Source organism: Carassius auratus, chromosome 43, assembly GCF_003368295.1.
Source record: "Carassius auratus strain Wakin chromosome 43, ASM336829v1, whole genome shotgun sequence".
Lineage (NCBI taxonomy): Eukaryota > Metazoa > Chordata > Actinopteri > Cypriniformes > Cyprinidae > Carassius > Carassius auratus.
In genome coordinates, this window is record NC_039285.1 from 8218550 (window position 1) to 8240877 (window position 22328).

At 40.1% G+C, this 22328-nt stretch overlaps 1 protein-coding gene and 1 long non-coding RNA gene across 4 annotated transcripts in view; one reads left to right on the top strand and one right to left on the bottom strand.

Annotated features, from left to right (window-relative positions):
• Window positions 1–8208, bottom strand: part of LOC113061605 (uncharacterized) — a 31128-nt gene extending 22920 nt beyond the window's left edge. The window contains exons 1-3 of one of the 3 annotated variants that reach the window (XR_003278389.1): window positions 8054–8207; window positions 7867–7927; window positions 7616–7740 (exon numbers count right to left, since the gene is read on the bottom strand). This is a non-coding gene — a long non-coding RNA (uncharacterized LOC113061605). Of the gene's footprint in view, window positions 1–7615; window positions 7741–7866; window positions 7928–8053 lie in introns of all 3 variants that reach the window. The other 2 variants (XR_003278390.1, XR_003278388.1) reach the window with 2 other exon arrangements.
• A 282-nt stretch (window positions 8209–8490) lies between these two features.
• On the top strand, window positions 8491–13321 carry LOC113061268 (arrestin domain-containing protein 4-like). Its single transcript, XM_026230306.1, has 9 exons — window positions 8491–8588; window positions 8864–9112; window positions 9239–9305; window positions 9486–9633; window positions 10247–10349; window positions 11172–11428; window positions 12169–12313; window positions 12456–12607; window positions 12689–13321. The coding sequence occupies exons 2-9, from the start codon at window positions 8872–8874 to the stop codon at window positions 12701–12703; spliced, it is 1128 nt and encodes a 375-aa protein (XP_026086091.1). The 5' UTR covers window positions 8491–8588; window positions 8864–8871; the 3' UTR covers window positions 12704–13321.
• Window positions 13322–22328: the final 9007 nt, after the last annotated feature.

The following is a 22328-nucleotide window of genomic DNA, read 5'->3' on the forward strand; positions in this document are numbered from 1 at the left end:
GGAATTTCAGGTTCCTCTATTCCATCCCAGACAGGCTGAGTCACCAGGTCCAATGAAGTGTTCAACTCCCTCCCATACAACATCATGGACGGGGTTTGACCTGTACTCTCATGCGGCGCTGTTCGTAGTGCAAAGCAAATTTGTGGAATATATCGGTCCCAGGTTGTATGTTTATCATCCACATATGCTCGAATTGCTGTCTTGAGAGTCCGGTTCACCCTCTCTGTGGCATTTGTCTGTGGGTGATATGCCGTTGTGAGGCGATGTTCTGTTCCCAGAAGAGTGAGCACCCGTTCAAAAAGGTCGCTCATGAAAGGGGAACCTCTGTCTGAAATTAGATATGTGGGGGCCCCATGACGGGAAAACACTTCACTTAGCAGTTTATTTGCTGCCACTTGAGCAGTAGCTTCTCTCACTGCCACGATCTCGACCCACTTTGAAAAATAATCGACAAAAACCAAAATGTAAGAATTTCCACTGGGAGTACGCGGCAAAGGGCCAACGAAATCCACCCCAACATTCTCCCAAGGTTTTTGGGGACGAATTGGGACCATTAGACCAGCAGGTTTTCTCTGACTTGGTTTAGTCAGTTGGCAAACCGTGCAAGAGGTTACATATTTCTTCACCTCAGATGCCATTTTAGGCCAGAAAAACCTGTGTTTCAGTCGGGCCAAGGTCTTGGTTATCCCTAAGTGACCCGCAGTTGGGTGATCGTGGTAGTATCTCAGCAAAGTACTTCTGAGAGAAGCAGGAGCATACAGCTTTAAAGATTTCAAGGGGTGGATGCCGCAAGCAGGTTTGGGATCTTGGAAGTACAACAGGCCATCCTGAATGGAATACTGAGAGCAATCATCCATCTCACTCTCCTGTTGTAATGCGGCCTCCATTTTACGGAGGAGATCACCTGTGATTGGATCATCAAGCTGTAATTGTCTGACATGAGAGCGATCCGTAAGTGTCACTGAAGGTAGCGTACGGAGATCAAGACCACCAATCACAGCGTAGTCAGGAAGAAGGTCCATTGGTGGCACATCATCTGCTAGAGGATTCCTTGACAGCGCATCAGGGACTTTGTTTCGAGATCCAGGCTTGTGGACAACATCGAAATCGAAGTCCTGAAGGCGGAGAGACCAACGAGCAAGGCGGCCAGTGGGGTTGGGACGGGACATCAACCACCTGAGCCCGCTGTGGTCAGTGAAGACTGTGACATGGAGACCCTCAATGTAAGGCCTAAAGTGCTCAAGGGCCCAAATGACGGCCAGACATTCCTTCTCGGGCGTTGAATAAGGTTTCTCCGATTTATGCAGGGCACGACTAGCATACGCCACAGCAACTTCCCTGCCATGCAGATCTCTCTGCATCAGTGCAGCTCCTAGTCCCGCATCACAGGCATCGGCATGAACAAAGAAAGGTAGAGAGAAGTCAGGAAAACTTAGCACTGGTGCCGAAGTTAATTTTTGTTTCAGAAGGTCCATGGCGTCTTGGCATGCAGAGTCCCACACAAAAGGAGCATCATTTTTAGTGAGCGCAAACAGTGGTTCAGCGTGGTGGGCGTAGTCCTGTATGAACCGTCGGTAATAGCCTGATAGGCCCAAAAACTGCCTCACTTGCTTCACATTGACAGGGGTTTTAAATTCCATAACAGCCTTCACTTTGGCCTGGTCCGGCAGGATGCCACTCGGACAGACGCGGTACCCCAAAAAGGTGAGCTCTCTGCGACAAAACTGGCATTTGACCAGTTTAATGGTCAACCCGGCAGACTTGAGCCGTGAAAGGACTTCCCTGAGGTCATTGAGATGTTGCTTGAAAGTGGGCGAAGCCACAACAATGTCGTCCAAGTAGACTGCACAGCACCTATAAATAAGACCAGCCAAGACACTGTTCATTAGTCTTTGAAAGGTCGCTGGTGCATTGCACAGACCAAATGGAAGCACACGGAACTGAAATAGCCCACAATGTGAAGCAAAAGCAGTCTTAGATTTAGAGTCTTCTGCCATGGAGACCTGCCAGTATCCCCGAGCAAGGTCGATCGTGGTCAAAAATTTTCCTCTAGAAAGGAAGTCTAAGGACTCATCAACTCTTGGTAATGGATAAGAATCCTTCACAGTAAGCTGGTTCAACCCACGATAGTCCACACAAAATCGTGGTTCACCACAAGGTTTCTGAACAATCACCACGGGGGCTGCCCAAGGACCTGTTGCCGGTTCAATGATGCCATCGTTCAACATTTTTCCTATTTGATCCTCAATCAAACGCTTTTTAGCTGGGGAGGTTCGATAAGGGGGAAGGTGGACTGGCTTGGCGTTCCCCGTGTCAATGGAGTGCTCAATTAGTGATGTGCGACCCAGATGACCGTCAAAGAGATCAGAAAAACTTTCAAGTAGCCCTGACAGTTGTTCCTTCTCAGCATTACTCAGACATGCTTCTTCAACCTTTTCTCGAAGTGCGGAAGATAGGACTTCCATAAATAACAAACTGCTTTCCGACTCCTGCACTTCCCTGCCTTCCATCTCCTCTATTAATAAAGGATCGTTGCCTATGACAACAGTTCTGGATGGGATGTGAATGGTGATGGAGGCACGCAACATGAAGTCCATCCCCAAGACCAAGGTTGAGGGTAAGCGTGGGACAATGGCAAACCTGTGATAAAAACGCTGTCCCATGAAGCCAAAAGCCAACCATGTCAGCCCTAAGGGTTGGCATGCCCCACCATCTGCTAGTTGGATTGGGGGAGCAGACCATGGCTTAATGTTAACCTTCAGTTTGGCATGATTCTGAACAATGTCCGCTTGCACCGCAGAAAGTGATGCGCCTGTGTCAAGTGTAGCATCTAACACCTGGCCATGTAGGTTAATCTTGACTCTAAATGGAGTGTTCCAAAAGGAAGGTGATGTGGGATCTTCCACATGGCAAAGGACAGGATGTTCTGGAACAGCAGCATTAGACGGTTGAGGCGAAATTATCTTCTGGAGGGAGGATTGCCTCTGCGAATCATCCTCCCCCCTTTGGAGTTTCCCTTGTGCCTTACAAATGAATTTCCTTCCCCTGCATTGCTACTTTCAGGGTCGTTTGTAACTCTTGCATCAAGAGCATGTTCCGAATGAGCATTAGGGGACTCACTTTGTTGTGAGCCATTTCCAGAAAGTGAGTTGCAGTCTGGACATGTTCGAGAAGTGAAGCCAGGGCGTGAGCACTTGTAACAGTAGGTTTCTTTGACAAATTTAGCTTTATTCTGCATTGCAGGCAATGAACATTTACTTGGTCCCAGGACCACATGGAGCTCGTGAGCCCTCAGCAGAAGATCCATACCAGAGGAAACAGAAGTTCCATAGAGAGCCACTCTATACTTTTCAAGAGCATGTTTACAAATAAGGTCGATTTGTTCTTGCTCCGGCGGAGGAGTTTTCAGTTTTCTGAATTCACTTAGCATGTGAGCCACAAAAGTAGGAAGGGGCTCTTCAGGGCTTTGCATACGGTCCAAGATACCTCTCATTATTTGTTCCTGGCTGTCAGAAGGAAGAAAGACTTTCCTGAAGAAATCACAGAACTGGGCCCATGTGACGACATGTGCGTCAAGGACTGAAAACCATTTCTTTGGCTCTTTTGCTAAAAACCGTGGCAGCTCGAGAAGAATCTGAGCATCGGTTAAATCAAGGGAGGTTCTGTACACATTGACCGATTGTAGCCAATCCTCAGGGCTAACGTGTCCGTCTCCCGCAAACACAGGTGGTTCAAGCCTTGACTGGTACAGAACAGATGCGAGGATTCTACTAGTATTACTCACATCAGAAGAATTGGGCTGTGGTGAGAAAGTCGTGTTTGCGTGAGAAAAGTTATTGGTGGTGGTACTTTGTAATGGCATTCGGTCTGGAGGAATATGGATGTGTGGCGTAGAGCTGGCCATAGGAGGGAGCTGCACATGTGGTGCTGCAGGGTTGTTGACATCAGGAGGACCAAAACGTCTTAATATACTCTGCTGCAACTGGAGAGAATCGTTGAGGCACTGTTGCAACACAGATACTTCAGCTTGTAAGAGCTCCACTTGAGTCTCCAGGCTCACACGCTTAGGTAACTTTGGTCTCTGTCTGGCGGCAGAATCTGGTAATGTGTAAGTCAAGTCAGTGTTAAAGTCTGGGTGATAAGCCATATCAGCTAATGTGCATTTACATAACCAGCAATCTAGAAATTGTAAAAATTCTAAATGTAACCCAGAAAAATACAACCCGTTATTAAAATGCACACACCATCAATAAAATCTTCAAAAAAAATTCAACAATTCCTTTGAGTTAGTTATAGTCTATTTTGCAAGAGCTTAGTATTTTTCGTAACAGAATAGGCCCAGAGCAAAAGAATATGTTGCTTTAAATTGAATTAAATGTTACTTGACCATGGAAAAATGTCCGGAGTTTGAAACTATTCCTCAGTCCAGCATAAGTAAATACAGTTCACGATGAAGAAAAACTGTTCCAACAGGTGTATTGTTTCCTCAAAATGTTCAAAACGAAATTTCAATGCACAACAAAAATAAACCACAAGTTGTCTTTGAAAAGAAAAATCTCTGCTGTTCGCTTGTGCAGTCAAATTCAACGCGCACACACACACAAAAATCCTAGCTGAAATATCCCAAAAAGATTATATACAAAAAAAAATATCAGTCTGTGCTTGGAAAACAGGCAGGGAAAATTTTTAAATTAGATCACTCCCTCAAAAGAAAAAATAATCCTTTGTTCCAACTGAACTATTTCGTTCAAAAAAACATCACCACCAGCTTGTAAACAATATCAAAATGTTCAATAAAGCACAAAGTCCAAATGTTGCAGATTAATCCGCTGTCAACAAAACTGCGTCATCCACTCACGCAGAAATACAGGTGTTCCTTCCTTGCGCACATGGCAACCAGATTTAGCAAGCTAATCTCACCAGTTTCCACGATGCCGATTGAACACTCTCACGGCTCCGCAACTCCCGTACTAGTTTTAGGGTTTCATCGCCGTAGGTCCCACACAGATGACGGATCCAGCTTCAGTTGTTCGGGCGCCAATTGTAACGCTTCTTCTCGGATAACTCGTTAAATGCATTAAGTGAAAGAGAAAACGCAGAGTTGGTGTTCCACACATTTAATGGCTGGTACACGGCAACGCACTCCTCTCATACATGAGAGATTAACTCTTTCTTGGCGTTACAAATAAAGTAAAGAGAAAAATAACAACGAGAAGGCAGAGCGTACTTAACATCCATGGGGGTCCTCATTAAACACACATATAGTCCTTCTGCGTCATCACCACATAGCGTGCGTTACAAGTCAAGTGATTAGTCTCTTAAAGGGCACACCGCACTATAATGTGATACATGCAAAATACATAGTTTTGGCCGTTACAGGCAGCGTGCTAAGAAGCTTCCTAAGGGACACTTCGGGGAACACACTTAGGAACATAAACAACTTTGGTAAGATATATCTTTCGAGGTCTTCTTAGCGCGCTAAGAGTGAGCGTTATCGGGAAACCGGGCCTAAGATATTTCCCTGATGCTTTTTCTTAATTATTTGCATTAAAGCGGAGTGAAAGCTGATATCAAAGCATTTAAACACTCTTCTTCCCACCTCAACTATCCTATGTCTATCGGGGATATAAGGATTCTTTCCTAATTAATTCCTCTGCCCCATGTAACCTTCTATTCAGACTATTCGTAATCCATGAGGGAACATCTTTATTGATCTTGGGAATGCTTGAGTAGACCAATGCTTATCTCAGCATAAAAAGCATCTCGTGACGAGCCACAATTTAATTAGATGACAATCACTGTTAACAGTGCACTGCCGACATCACAAAATTTGCACATTGGCGCTGGCAGTGATGAATCTCAGCTTCCCGGACAGCGACAATTCACATCCTTGAATTAACTCTTTACATATGAGCAGGAATTTCAAAGGAGCATGGCAGATATTGTTAAAGAATACACAAACTGTCAAAGCTGGAGCAGCAATTAAAGTTTACCCAGCTGTAGATTACAGACTAAACTCTCACTGCTTCATTAATGCAGGCCAGAATATAGACAATTTATTTATGATGCTTGCAATTTGATCACTTATCCACAAGAGGGCAGTGCATGTGATTTACTATAACATGGGAAAAAAGTACTTTTCAAAAAGCATGTACAAATTCATTCATATATGCCTGTACTGTTAGTATTGCTCTGAATGGAATTACTTTCTCCTTTCATTTCTCTTTATGATCTTTATTTACTTGGAAAAACTTGTGAAAGTATACTAAACAAGGGCTGTTTTAAACTGTTTATATATTGTCAAATCTTATACATATATATATATATATATATATATATATATATATATATATATATATATATATATATATATATATATATATATATATATAAATTTGAGATTAATAAAAAAGAAAAAAATCGTCATCATAATTTCAAAATAGTTTAGATCAAGAACTGCAATAATTTCAACCCCATTTTAAATAGTTTATTCTCTTTTTTTAGTACCCTGAACCCCACATATATGATATAAAAATACTGTCAGAAAACTGTCACATGCAGGGATGCCGACTAAATATAATTCATAATTAGAACAGTTGCATTAAGAAATGGTGTGCTAGATGATGGACACCTCAGCTGTCATAAACACCTCCCAACACTTTATTTATAAACTCATTCAAATGGGTGCACACAATCTTTCATCCGTAACGACGGGACATTTTGGCAAAAGCTTTCTCTGGTCAAGTGACTCCCAGCCTGAACACACATTACAAATTCTCAGCCCCCAATGGCTTGCACTAACCACGCCAATGTAAAAAAAAAAAGAAAAAAAAAAAGAAAATTGTCGAGCCACGGTACAGTATTTTTTGGAAAGCAGGGCATAGGTGAAGGCCAGGGGCTAATGGCAATGAGGGATTTGTCAGTCATTCTAACATTTAACAATCCCTGGCTCTCCATTTTCTGCTGTTTGTTTATATTAACCTCTGGTTGAACCCACTTTAGAGGCAGCCTCTGTGCCAGAAAGTTCACTGAACATTCAGCATGGAAGCAGAGAACATGTCATCTCGAATCTATTAGCCCACAGGGAGAATGCAGCAGTCCACGCACCACACACACACAAACAAACAACTTGCATACACTATAGATAAACTGCAAACCCTCACATTTTCTGTACTGATGGCGCCTGTAACTGAGTTTATTGCACGCATTGACCTAAAACTGACTCATGCTGAATAAAAACTATGCAGTACATCTAACAGTTACTGTTTTCTACCGCATTCTGTGCAGTTCTCTTGTGCCATCACTTTGATTGGGTTTAATAGCCCTGCTATCATTGCATTTGTTCACTTAGTTAATTAATAAGATCTCATATGGCTATCGGCAAGCAAAATCTTCTTGTCGTTTTTCTTGGGAAGAAATGCTTGGATCTTGAAGCTGGAAAAACTTTAAAAAAAAGTGTCTCCTCTCGATTCAATTCATTTATTTTGAAATGTATTTCTAAGACTTAAAGTAGTATGTTCTCATCGACCTTGGTAACGGTCTTCTTTTTTAGAGAATATATGGCCCTATGTTTTAATAGGACAGCAGACAGCGTCTTGTAGCTTTGCATACTCACCATTGGGTGGTGATAAAGAGAAGACACTTTGAAAATATCCTCTAAAATCCTCAAGGTGGGATGGCTGATCCAAGGTAAGTATGAGAGTTGAGGTGGTTTTAAAAGATTACAGAACCAACTCCATCCTGTCAGTACAAAAGTGAGTGGTTTTTGCCTTGTAAACCATTTAATCCCAACAAATTAACCCATGTCACCTTAAAAACAATGTCAATATTAGTGCACTTGTCTGGAAGTTTATCAGTGATACATACCATGGTACTCCATTGTAAGACATGCATACATCAGAAACTTCTGTTCATGTGTGCTGGATACCTTTACAAAAAGTGGTGGACATGAGTACACTTACAAACATAGTGTATTTGTTACGTAAAGACCGAAACAATCCAGCCAAATGAATATACGTTTGTGCTGTAAACAAGTGGGAACATGATAACAAACCTTTGACAAAGCTCTGTGGAAAGTTCTATGGAAGTTTCTAGTGGTCAGAAACGCCTCTGAAGAGCACAAACCGTTTCCAGATTCATCTAGGAAGAGCTAAACAAAGAGTTCAGCTGTATAACGATGATTGGCTGTTAGTCAAAAAAAAAAAAAAAAACTGACCAATCAGAACAATGTATACGTGGTGCTGCTGCCCTAATCTCATCTCATTAGATGTTTTTGAGATGATTCGGTACATAAAAATATTCTATATTTTGTATCTAAATGTTTATTATCTAAATGTTATATATATATCTTTTTTTTTTTTGTTTTTTTTTTTTGATAACTTTTATTTAACTCCAACCTTAATTTCCATGTTTTTATATTATTATCTGTTTCTGGTCTGCGATATATAAATGGGAGGGGATAGTGCCTGAAATACATGTAAATGAGCCAATTGCTGCATATAAATAAACACTGGGCGTGGCTTGCAAACAACCTTAGTCACATATTGCATGGAGGGCGTGTCCATCTGCATAGAGAGAAATCTCTACAGGTGATGTAAAGTGTTTTTTTTTTTTTTTGGTTTGTTTATGGAGTGTATTTTAAACATTGCTATATATTTTACATGCGTCTTCATAAAGTTACATGGTTGTCATTTGTTTAAACCAAAGTATCACCTGAACAGCAGACGAATCAGAAATGTTCGACTCGCGTTTAGATAAACCGTGTGTGCTTTCTTTTTCTGTCTATGCGTGTGTGTGCGTGTGTCAGTCATTCACGATTGCAACGACACAGACGACATAAAATGTTCTCGTATTTATTCTCCAGAAACCGAGATGACACATGTTGAAGTAAAATCACTGGATGTGATTCTTGACAACGAGCAGAGAGATGGTTACTGCTCTGGTGAAGTAGTTTCTGGACATATTTCTCTCAAACTCTCGGAGACCACAACAGTCAAAACCATAAAAATATTACTGAAGGGAAATACTCAGGTGAGTTGGGTGCATAAACGATCCCGCTTTTCCGAAGAGAGGAAATGTCTCCTTTTATCCAAGACACTTGTTGCAACAACAGGTAGGCCTGCAATATACACTGAACATCTTTTTCTAGATGAATATTTGTGATGATTGAAGTGTGACAGGTTAAATTGCCTTCAGATCAATTCATGTAGTACAATTTGATTTATTAACATTTGATCAGATACCCGTGACCTCATCTTTGATAGTGGCACATATGAGATCCCTTTTGATCTGCAACTACCTCAAAGGTAAGTGCAAATGCAAATGCAAATTTTTAGCATGTTAAGCAGGGCCATCTCAAGCGTAGAACGGGGCCCAGTTTACAGCTTACAGTGTTAACAATACACACATACACAACCATATACATCGTGTTATGTGTGCCTCCTATTCAGAGCACTGACTTTTTTTTTATTATTATTGTCTCCTAGGTCTTTGGTTTCCTCTTTCTCTGGGAAAAATGGCTGCGTTTACTACATGATGCAGGCAGTTTTAAAAAGGCCTTTTCATGAGAGTCAGTGTGTTAACAGAGAACTCCGCATCGTCTGTCATATCGATGTCAGTGTGCCAACATTAATTGTGAGTATTTCACTAATGCCTTCTTTTTTTCCTACATGTACTCATTTCCACATTTTGTTTCTGGAGGCTGCATTCTTGAACTCTGCATCGTAATATGCTTACTTCCCTATACATAAGCATATTATAATAAATGAGTATAGTATGTCTGAATTCCTGGCATTCATTAAAAAAAAGTGTGAATCCACAATTTACTATCCCGTGAACGGCAGTAAAGCGACACAGGCAGCTGATGCTGTAAGTCACTTGACCAAACCATGATTGTTCAGTCTTCATTCATTCTATACACATATAGACTACTATAAATATTTTTTTTTGGCTCGTTTTAAAGTTATGTGTCCCCATAGAAACCAGACTGTGTGTGACCTGTAATAGTGGAATGTGATCATGAACTCTCAGCAGGAGCATTAATGTTGCTCTCAACTGACTGAATGTACAATTGTAGGGAAAAATAATGTTAAAATGTAACTAATCATATAATTGTGCATAGTAAGAAGGGCAAAATTATTTGGCTCATTACTTTGACTTCTTGATGTCCACTGTAAAATCCGAATCAAAGAAGCACTGTATTAGAGAACATCCTGCTGACCTTTGACTTTGAGATTTGCTTTTACAGTCTCCAGTGTCACAAACCTGTAAGAAGATGATTGGCTGTTGGATCTTTACTTCTGGTCCCATCTCACTGACTGCCAGCATAGAAAGACAAGGTTATTGCAATGGTAAGGGGAAATTATATTTTTATGAGCTTTCTGGGTGTGTCAGGATGATAGTATTTCAATATTCTCAGATTTGTGTTAACCTAAAATTCCCTCCAAATGTTAAAACTTGTATTAATTTTATTACAGAAAGAAATTGATACTTTATTTAACAAGGATGCATCAAAAGTGTCATGACAGTAAAGACTTCTACTTTGTTATAAAATATGCCTAGTTCAAGAAATGCCGTTCTTTTGAACTGGGAAAAAATGTAGCACAGTTTTCTCAAAAAATGAAGCCGCATTGATTTCCGAAGAATGATGTGACACTGATGTCTTCTGAAAATTCATCTTTATCGTCACAGGAATAAATTATATACAATACACTTTAATCAAAGAAAGAAGAGAAGTCTGCACACTGAAAACTACTGCTCCAGAGGAATTTAATTAAACTCAAGCAACAGATACAAGCTACAAAGACATTTTGAATCTCTATAAAAATGGCTTAATATCAAAATCCTCATTCAACCCTAAAGGTGACAATGTATTTACAGTATAAATCATGTTTCTGGATTCCTCTGGAGCAGTAGTTTTCAGTGTGCAGACTTCACTTCTTTATTTGATTATATTATTCAGTTGTCTTGCACCTGCATCCTATTTGGATGTTTGGGATGTGCACATCATTTTTGTGTTATTGATACAATACATTTTAAACAGTGTTTTAAATCTGAGTTTGCATCAAGGTAAACATGGCTGCTTAGCAATTTTCTTTTAATCTGCTGCAGTATATTATTTGAAATAATTTGCCCATTGTCTTGTGACACATTATTTTTAATCTCTTCTCCAGGAGAATCAATCCCAATCTATGCTCTGATTGAGAACCGCTCATGTTGTCTAGTTGTGCCAAAAGCGGTGATCTACCAGATACAGACTTATACAGCCAAGGGTAAAACAAAAAGCATCAAACAGTTGGTTGCCAGTGCTAGAGGAAATCCAGTGGCATCTGACACTACCAGCAGGTGGAATGGAAACCCATTAAAGATTCCCCCAGTTTCTCCCTCCATTCTTAATTCAGACATCCTGAGACTGGAATACTTACTTGCAGTGAGTAAAAAATGTTATGCTGATTATTCGATTCCATTTTTTCCCTCCATAATGCCACAAGGCCTTATTTTCTGATAAATATAGTATAATAATGTTGATTTACTGCCTTAATTTACAGTATCATTAAAGAGATAGTTTCCCTAAAAAATGGAAATTTAATGTTTATCTGCTGACCCCCAGAGCATTCCAAGATGTAGGTGGCTTTGTTTCTTCAGTAGAACACAAACAAAGATTTTTAACTCAAACAGTTGTAGTCTGACAGTCATTTAATGGAAGTGAATGGGAATCATGGCTTTGAGAGTCAAAAAAACATACATAAAACTTAAATGAACCTTGTGGCTCGTGGTGATACATTGATGTGTAAAGACACAAAACAATTGGTCTGTGCAAGAAACTGAACGGTATTTATATAGTTTTTTTACCTCTGATTCACTGGGACGTCCGAACTGTCCTGAGCGCCTTCTCAACAGCCGGCGGGTGACACATCTTCTTGCTTTAAGGGAGATAGCAGACTTATACAGTAAGTACATTACCGCCAACTATCACTCAAATGGATCATTGACACTCCTAATAGAGATTGTAAATATCGTTTTTTGGGTGAACTATCCTTTTAAGCTTGTCTATAAAATCAACATCAAATGCTAATCTTTTGTGTAACATATACTAGCTAACCAACTACATATAAAAAAACCTCCCTAATATGTATGGTTGCATGTCTGTTGTTTGTATCTTTGCTCAAGGTTATTGTTCAGATACCAGGTGCCAAAAATCTAGAAGTGCAACTTCCAGTGGTGATTGGTACCAGTGGTCATGGCATGAGCAGTCATTCTTTTGTGAACATGAGCTTGCTATACCCCACATTTACCCTTCCAGACATACCTGAAGGTAAGGTGCAAATGTATGATGCAGTGAATTCTGCTTCTATGTCAAATCATTAATAAGGGGTTGATTCCTGCATGCAGTGTATATGTTATACGTGTATATACTTATTTTAATTTTCGATTTGAATGGAAATATTTCCTGACAGCCCCTCCCAGCTATGCAGAGGTTGTGTCAGAAGAACAATTTGAGGAGCACAGATCTTCAACCTCCCAGTCACAACCAGACTGGCTGCTAGATGGCTCAGCATTCGCTTGCATTCAGCAGTTCCTCCTCCAGCCTCCTCCTCCTTATTCAGAGGTGGGTCGTTTCTTCATCCTTCCTTCCCTGCTGTTTCACCTTTTAATAGTTTGTCATATTGTGTTGCCTTTTACATTGCAGATTTGTGGACAGTGAACAGTAAGCTTATAACCAAGGTTATTTTTGTGGAGGAGACGAAATAACCACCTTGTGCCTTAATAACATGATTTATTTTTATTTTGGATTGCAGCTGAAATGTTTGTTTTGGTCATGAGCTTGTCAAAGTTATGAAAGCGGTAGTCAAACACATCCAGACTATGCATGTTTTGTCCACTTTGCAATTTGGGTTTGTTTTTTTTTTTTCTGTAATTTCCTGTCTGTTCTTGTGATATCAACTATTTAAAGCAATCCATAAACTGCACATAAAAACAAAACTCTAATTCACACCCAACAGCTTAACTGGATGATTTCTGGCACTGTGGACGAGACTTGTAAAGTCTGTCTTTGTCCCGATTTTCCGCTGATTTCTGTTCAGTTTTTAAAAGTCTTGTAGTGTATTCCAGCCTTAAGTGATCCTACTGTGATGGCTTAAAGAAAATTGTTAATTCTTGGAATTTGTTCATAATGTCTAATTACTGTGGTTGTTTATTTATCACTGATGCACTAAACTCTTTATATTGTAAGGGGTTGCTTTGGGTCCAGGTTGAGATATCACAACTATATATTCTCATAAAAAAAATAAAACCGTCACTGGGACGTTACCCTTCAAAGGTACATCTGTGTGTCTTATTTACCCCTAAAGGGTGCATTTTAGTACCTTAAAGGAACATATTTGTATGTAAAGAGTACATATTAGTACCTAAATAATACATCTTAGTACTTTCACCTCATCTTGTGTAACTTTTTTTTTCTGAGAGTGTAGGTGCAAAAATATTCATGTAATATGATTTATTATGTCTAGCTGGTAATTTATTACTAAAACAGCAACTGGAAAACACAAAGACATATGGTGGTAACTGGATTTTGTACTGTTTTTCCACAACATTAGATCTTAATTAAATCATTATGTGTATAACTAAAGATTTTGACTTTTATGAAAATATCTTACTACTTTTAGAGTGAGTATAATGTTATAAGCAGAAACTCCCAGCCATAAAAATAAATAAAAATCTGTGGTAGCAGAGCTGCATCATAAGCACAAATGTTCATCTCCTCACCTGTCAAAGAGGCCTTTCCTTTGTGGAAAGTTTAGAGTGGCATAACTAGATTGTTCCTTATTCAATGTCAGAGGTATACACACTTTATATGATAGCATCAATAATCCACGAGTTTCAGAAAAAGTACACAACTGTTAATTACTTTTTTTTTATATATATTTTTTTTTTAACTGATTATAATTACACTTGTACTAACTACATTTCACAATTACTGTTTTTATATGTGTATTTTATTTTTAGAAATGTATGTTTTATATATACACAATTATGCATGTATATTTCTGTCAACAAATATATACATTTTTTTTCTGGCACATTCTATGACTTTTCTGATATTCAAAGACAAAATGTTGATGTTATTGTACTGCTGCCTTTTTCAAACAAAGAATCGCCTATCAATCGCCCCCCCCCCCCCCCCCCCCCAAAAAAAAAAATGTTTCACCCATAAAGTTAACAAATTTTGCTAAAGAAATTTTATTGTCATAAGGTAAATATGCAAAGTTAACCATTGTTGCTCACGATCTGTTCTGCACATCACGCCAGTTTACAAAATGCCATGCTACTCTTTCCACTTGGAAGCAAATTAAAACATAAGCACCAACCAGTCTAAAAAGATGTCTATAACTGAAATATACATTTTCAGTAAACATTAAACTTACTTCCACCTATACAGTACTGCAGCCAAATGAGCATAAACAGAAATAAGACTTACCTCACAGTAGTCCTCTCACAATATGTGTATTTAACTTGCTGTGTCTCAGTAGTCCCATTAAGTGTATTATTGGACTGGCAGAGCCGCCTGAACTCTGAGTGCCCCGAGCCCAAAGAGATATGGGTGAGATTTTATCCAAGTGTGAATGTGCAATATTTATAAGTGTGAATTATTTAACATGTGGCCATCACACAGCCAGCTGTTACCCTCTGAAATGCATCATTAAAAAAAAGAAGAGTACGCTAAAATGAATGATGTTAACCTGTATGTTAATATAATGTAAACCTCTACAACGTTACAGCAACATAAAACATGTCTGTTACTCTTTCTTTAATGATTTTAGAACATGGACTTTGACTTTTTGTTTGGTTGAATGGGGATTTAAAGGAAAAGTTCACTCAAAAATTTTTATTTTGCTGAAAATTACCGTTCCCTCAGGCCACCCAGGAGCCATATTTTTATTTCACAAGATAATTGATTGACCAGAAATGTGTGGATTACTTCTGGATAATTGTGATGTTTTATCAGCTGTTTTTACTGTTATTCTCTGCACCCATTCACCACAGAGGATCCATTGGTAAGCAAGTGATGTAATGTTTGATGTAATTTCCTTAAAATCTGTTCTGATGAAGAAACAAACAAACTACATCTTGAATGGCCTGAGGGTACATGAGTACATTTTCAAAAAAAAAAAAAAAAAATTATTGTTGGGTGAATCATTTCTTTAATATGATCTTGAAGTTTTATCTTAATTTCATTTATTTATTCTCTTTTCATGGTAATGCAAATACATTCCATGACCAGAAGAACAGGAGTAGGATGAAGAAAAAAAAAATTATAAACTCCTACCCAATTCATATATTAAGAAAGTTAAACATTAGATGGCCTCACCGACATAATTATTAATTCTGCTTAAACAACACTAAACAAACAAAAACAACAATTATGCAATAATGACAACTCTAACAACGACAAGACCATCATTGTTGTTACAGTTTTAACAATTTTCAAATTCATCTTTATACAAGTTAAATATATTCTGTTTATACTTATATTTAAATTGAAGAATATTTGAACAACATTTTAGATAATTTTCTAGAAAATTCCATCTTTTCAAACCAGAAACTGAAAACTTTGAGAGTATTTCCAGCAAAAGGTTGTTTGAAATCATTATTTTTTCTGCTTGTCTCACTATTTACAATAAAAATGCAGTCCATGCAGTAACAGCCAATGTTTTGCTTTATGAACAACTAATAAAGTTTGTAAAGAAACCATGTCCTTCAATTTGAGTAGTCCTGACCTCAGAAAAAGTCCTGTAGTATGTTCTCTTAGAGCAACTCCATTAATTATTCTTATAACCCTTTTTTGCTATATAAATAAGGGCATCAAATTAGTGAAATAAGAATTTCCCCATACCTCCAAACAATACATCAAATATGGCAAAATAAAGGAACAATATAGGATTCTCATTGCCTTATAATTTAACATAAACTTTACTTTGGTCAAAACGGCAATGTTTTTAAAAATTGTATTTCTTGCATAAGCTATGTGTGACTTCCATTTAAATTTTTCATCAATGAGTACTCCTAAAAACCTAAATTCTGACACTCTCTCTATTATTCCCATTTAAACTCAAGCGAACATTATCAGGACATTTTTGATTTGTAAACAACATAAATTTAGTTTTACTTAAGTTTAATTTTTATTAAACCATTTCTGAAGTAGGCCCAATTCTTGTTCAATATTTTTAAATTCTTCCCCGTTACAAAAAAAACAACAAAAAAAACAGTATTGTCCACAAAAAGAACAAAACGTAAAATCTTTGATTCATCACAGAGGTAATTTATATATAAATTAAATAATTTAGGCCCCAGCACAGAGCCTTGAGGCACTCCACACTGTATTGTTTCCAACTTAGATTCATGGCATATATACTCTAAATATTGTTGTCTATTTTCTAAGTAACTAATAATCGAACTTAATACTACACCTCTAATTCCATATGTCTTTAATTTAGATATCAATAAACCATGATCAAAAGTGTTGAAGGCCTTTTTAAGGTCAATAAAAACTCCAACTGTGTGATTTTATTCTCCAATTCTGTCTTCTGTGATTTTCATCAAAGCCATAGGTGTTGAGCAGGTACTTCGAAACCCAAACTGATTATCATGTATCAAAGAATGTTTTTCAAGACTGTCCATAACCTCCCTTAAGACTTTCCACATTCTTTTGATATTACTTTTGTTTTCCATCAACAAATTTGTATAATAATCTTTTTTTGCATGTTTCATTATAGTACTCAGCTTATTTTTATACGCTTTATATTTTTTTCTGCATTTACTGTCCGATATTTTACAAAGTCCCGGTAAAGCTTATTCTTCTTTTTACAAGATTTCAATATTACCATCGTTAACCAAAGTTTATTATTAGTTCTTGCTTTATCATTCAATATTCTTATATTCCGATTTTTTATTATATACTATTAAATACTGTAATACTAGACCCTGGAGTTCTATTCCGATGTTTGTGGGGAAGTCACAATTCAAATGAATAAGAGAAAATGAACCAGCCTTTTCTATATTACTTGTAAATTCTGCATCTGTATAATATTTACATGTATCATTTATGTTTGGAAATAAATTTAACTCAGAGTCCAGTTCATCATAGTCATAGACACATCCTTCTGAATTTTCAGCTTGTGTAAAGATATGTTCACACACTGCGGACATTACACTCAGTTATACAAATTAGTGCTTTCCACAATGTAATCTCCACATACCTAATTCGTTGTGTGTCTTATCATTTCCATAATTGTCCAAGGAAAGTCGAAGAGATTCAATGCTGGCTGTTATTTACCCAGCGGGAGCATGTTTGCTTCTACTGCGGGGGGACTGCCATCCTAAAGCTCAAATCGCTGAGTCCTAATCCGGCTCTTATCTTGGAACTTCCATCATTACGCCAAAGTCCTTTAGACCCCCAGCTGCTTTTCATGGGTTTTCATGGGTAGAGAATGCGAGACTTCATTTTTGCTCCTGGATCTTCTATCACGTTATATATTCCGAGAGGGCCAATGGAGATAAATCATATCAGTTACAACAAATCTTTGTTCAAAACCTAACATAAATAGATCATCAACTGTGCTGCTCATTATTTGTTCAATGCTTCTCGTCATCCTGGTATCCTGTGCAGTCAACAAAATGCACTTTTCATTCAGTTCAGTTGACATTTCTGTGATAAATGTACTTTTGCCAAACACAAATGAGATTTCACAGTGGAAAATAGCAGCAACGTAAGGATGCCAAACAAATTCCAAGCCACTTTTTGGGAGGAAAAAAGTTTTCCATAAAGATTTTGTGTGAATCAATTTGTTTTTAAACAATGTGCTTTTTTTATTTTCTTTTTTTTTCTTTTTTTCTTTTTTAATTTGTATTTTTGTTAAAACAAAGTAAAAATAAAGTTATTAGAGCATTCATATTATGATATGTAAAAATTGATAGCCTGAATGCACTGTATGTCGCTTTGGATAAAAGCATCTGTTATATGCATACATTTAATTATCCATTACAGAGCAATTGATCTGAAAGTCAAAACAGTGCAACATTTTCACTCCTATGAACAGAGGTAGGGTTAGATATAGACAGTTTTGATTCTGGGCTGTTCGATATGTATGTCTTCATCCAGAGGAGTTTATTTTAGCTGTAATGTTTGCAACAAGATCTGAAACAAGACTTTAATCTTGGAGGGTGGCTGAGTCAATATAATGTATTGCGGCAAAGATCTATATTTTGGGAAATATGAACCCTAATAATGTACCCTTCAATAAGTCTGCCATCTACTGTTGCACTTCATTTGATAATTGGGTTCATTTGAGTTCATAATCATTCCACACTGATTTCAAAATTTATATTTCAGGATATGACAGTGCATGTACTCATCTAAATACAAATATATGCATATGCATGTTATTATGCTTGATAATTATTAATTCTTGGAAATGGCAACACTGAAAACATCTCGGTAACCATCACAGGGAGTTTTATCATCTAAAATTCTACCATTCCCGTAAAACAATTTAAATTAATCTAAACATGTTTTGTGTCTAAATTATGTTATAACAAGTACAGGTTTGGCAAGAAGAATCATTCATACAGGTTGGGTCCTCAGAAGAGAGGTAATATTGATAAATGGCCTTAATGTAGGATACAGTTCCCTTTCGAAGGGAACTTCGACAATACGTCATCAACGCTATGGGGAACGCCTCAGGTGTGACAGGTGTCTGAAATCAAATATCAACTCACAGCAATCATGCTGACCAGCAACAGCCGTGAATCATCAGCTTGAATTATAAGCGTGCGACCTGGATATAAAAAGGGCACCTTGAAACCATGACAATATCCTTTTCGTCTTCAGGGACTGTTTTGTCTGATTTAAACGTCTGCTTACAGCGAAAATGAAATGCACATCTAAGGCAAGTCCTAAAAGTTTTGTGAAATGTGCTGACCCGTGCCCAAGATATTTGTCGCCGGGTGACACTCACGAGTTGTGTGTGTACTGTTTGGGTGGAGAGAAAATTGTGAGCGTTTTCCTATGAGAATGCTCCGCTCTCGTCGGGCTCTCTTCTCGAGGGAAGAGAGTTCAGCGTCTGGTCCTCGCGGATCGGGTCCCGCTCATGCTGAGGCAGAGTGGCGACGCGCTTCATGGGGCTCCCAGGTGGAGCTCGTTGACAGTCTCGAGAGGGGCGTTAACCTCTCGGACGCGTCATCGGCTGACGAGAGTGAGCTGCAGGTGGATGACGGAGACTTTTCTCCTACTAATACTGCAGCGAGTGCTCTTCAGGCCGGGGAAAAAATGGCTGAGGGGGATGATTTAGATCCTCAACCTCGTCAGCCATCCTGCCCCATGTACGCAGAGTTGGTGGAAGTTATGGAGCGCGCCACTGACAAACTTCAGTTGACATGGCGGCGCGCTCAGGGAGAGATCGTTCGCGGTCGTTTGGATGATCGGTTTCTCCCTGAACATAGACCACCAGCTCAGAAGAGCCTTCCATTCCTTCCTGATCTCCATTCAGAGATCGAGAGGGCATGGAAGAAACCGTACTCTGCCCGTATTCATCGACATCAGCGGGGTTAACTTCGCTGATGTTGAGGGGATCGGTGAGTAGGGTTATGTGTCGATGCCGCCCGTTGACGAGACGTTTGTGAACTATCTCGTTTCTGGGCGGGTGTCGACACTAAAAGCTCCGACTTTGCCATCCAAGCCCCTTAAAACCACGGCTTGCTTGAATGGTAGAGGGTACACGGCAGCAGGTCAGGCTGGTGCTGCCCTTCATACCATGGCAGTGCTCCAAGCCTACCAAGCTGACCTGCTGCAGGATCTCGACCAGGGGGCAGGGCTGTCCCCTGAGGCGGTCGCTGAGTTGCGCCGGACCACAGATTTGTCCCTCCGGGCCACTAAACAGACTGCTGCCGCGATCGGCCGATCGATGGCGGCGATAGTGGCCACAGAGAGGCATCTGTGGCTCAAGTTGGGTGATATCGGGGAGAAAGAAAAACCCCTTCTCCTTGATTCACCAGTTTCGCCTGCTAAACTTTTTGACACCTCCGTTGAGGCGGTGTTTGGAAAGTTTAGGGAGGCGAAGGCGCCCTCAGCTGCATTTAAGACCTGTATACCGCTGAGATCCGGGCCCCAGCCCAGGCAGGCGGGAGGACCTGGTCCGTCTTGGTCTGAGGACCGTAGGCAGGACCAGAGGTCTAGTGTCGCCTCTCGTGCCCTCCCTCCATGGAGGAGTAGGACACAGAGGAGGCGAGCCTCCCGCAAAAAGAGGGACTTAAGGGAGGTCATTAAGCACAAGTGCTGCAACGCTCAGCGGAAGTAGGGTTTGATCTCCCTGGAGGGCCTTTTCTACCAGCCCTCTCCCTCTTCTTGACTCCCCAGGCGTTTACGTTACACCAGCTCTGGGGATGGGCCTTATGATGAGAACTATGTTCTGATGGCCCGCCGTAGCAACTGGTTGATGTGAGCGCCTCTTTTAGGCATGTGTAAAGTGGTGGACCCCAGATTCATTGAGAACTCTCTGGCGAGTCTTCACTCCGCACGCCGCAGGTGAACTTTTTGGTTTGTAAAATTCTGTGTGTATAACTAACACTGATTGTATTTCTCTACAGACCTTGTTCCCTGTATAGACCTAGGGGGTCATTCTTAGAGGAGCAATTAAAGTATGGACTTTAGGGCCCTGAAGCCTCCTCCAGTTGGTGGCTAGAACGAATTAGAAAGAAGCTCAAAGAAGATTTGGCTTCTGTGCTGAGTATGTGATGGCCTTCCTGTCATAACATTTTATATGCGTGGTGGGCCACCGCTCATTTCTGTTTAGCCTCAGGGCTATTAGCAACCCAGGGGTAGAGTAGTTGGTCTTAATAAAAAAATTAAAAATAAAAAAAACTTTTTTGCTTTAGGTTTAGACTGACGCTGGCGCTTCAGATAGATCTTCAGATAGATGTCCTGCCTATCGGTTTGTGACATTGGTATCCTGAGTACTCGCTCCCCAGAGCTCTGTAGGGTTTCAGTAGGTTGAGTGTTTCACAGCCTCTCAATCAAGCAGGCTGTGGCTCCTCCGAGCCCTCAGGTAGATCTATGCTTGTAGGTCGGCTCTCATCCGGGCCGCCTCTGTAGCTGGCCTAGGCTATGCTAGGGATGTTGGAGGTGTGTTGCTAAGTATAGCTGCCACATTCATTATGTGTTAGACTTCCTCCCCTAGATTTCAGCCTCCTCCCTTAAATGGGAGTTGTTGGCCAAGGCCCGCCCCTTTCTCTACATTCAGGGGTGATAGAGTAATGCAGGGTGGTAGCTGAGGTAGGATCAGTCTGGCTGTCTGAACAGAGATGTTTGGGCCTCTAGAGCTGGCTCTACTCAGCCCGTTGAGCTAATCGCTCGACCAATGGGTTGAAGTGGGTTGGCTTGTAATTTAGCACCCCCGCTCCCCTAGACTGGGCGCAAGACAAATCCCTGTAACCCTTGGAGCCACTTGCAGGCCCGTTCCCTGTCTAACATTGCAGGGGCATATGGTTGTTACTCCCCCGCTAACTCAGGGTAGTTGTGAGTAGTCCATTCTCACCTTTGTATTTATCTACCTCACACCACGATGGCTCCGGTTGAGCAGGGAGTTCTAAACTACATTTCATTCCGGTTTTTGAACTCCGCTCCCTTTGAAGCCAGAGCATTGCCATGGGCTGACGCCTATGCATTTAGTAGGTAGGCCCCTAATGGCGTATGTTGTACTCCCCTGCTATAAGGGTGTTGCTATTTGCTGAGTACACTGCCTGTGGCAATGTGATTAGGTACCAGGATGCTGTAGTAACAGCTTTCTGCTGTGAAGGCTGTACGGTTGAGTAGTAGGCCCCAGCAGGCCTCCTTGACCGAATAGCCCCCAATAGGGCTCCTAGGCCAGCTCACCTTCGGTGGTTGGCCCTGGTACAGTAGTTGAATTTCCGCTTCTTTGAACTGTCAGGTAGTAGACCTCAAAAGGCCTCCCTGAAGGCAAAGCCCCAAAGACAGTCAACTGGACTGCCAGTCTGGCTCACTATCAGCTATGGTTTTTCAGGTAGTAGGCCTCTCCAGGCCTCCCTGAAAGTACGCTTTCCTGCACTGTGTTTATCAGGTAGTAGGCCTCACTAGGCCTCCCTGAAGTTGAGCTCCCACATACTGTGGTTGTCAGGTAGTAGGCCTCCCCAGGCCTCCCTGGAGTTGAGTTCCAAATTACTTTCAGTTTCCACTTAAGGTGGTTATCTGGTAACAGGTAGTAGGCCTCTCCAGGCCTCTCTGTAGGTGAACTCCCACATATTGTGGTTATCAGGTA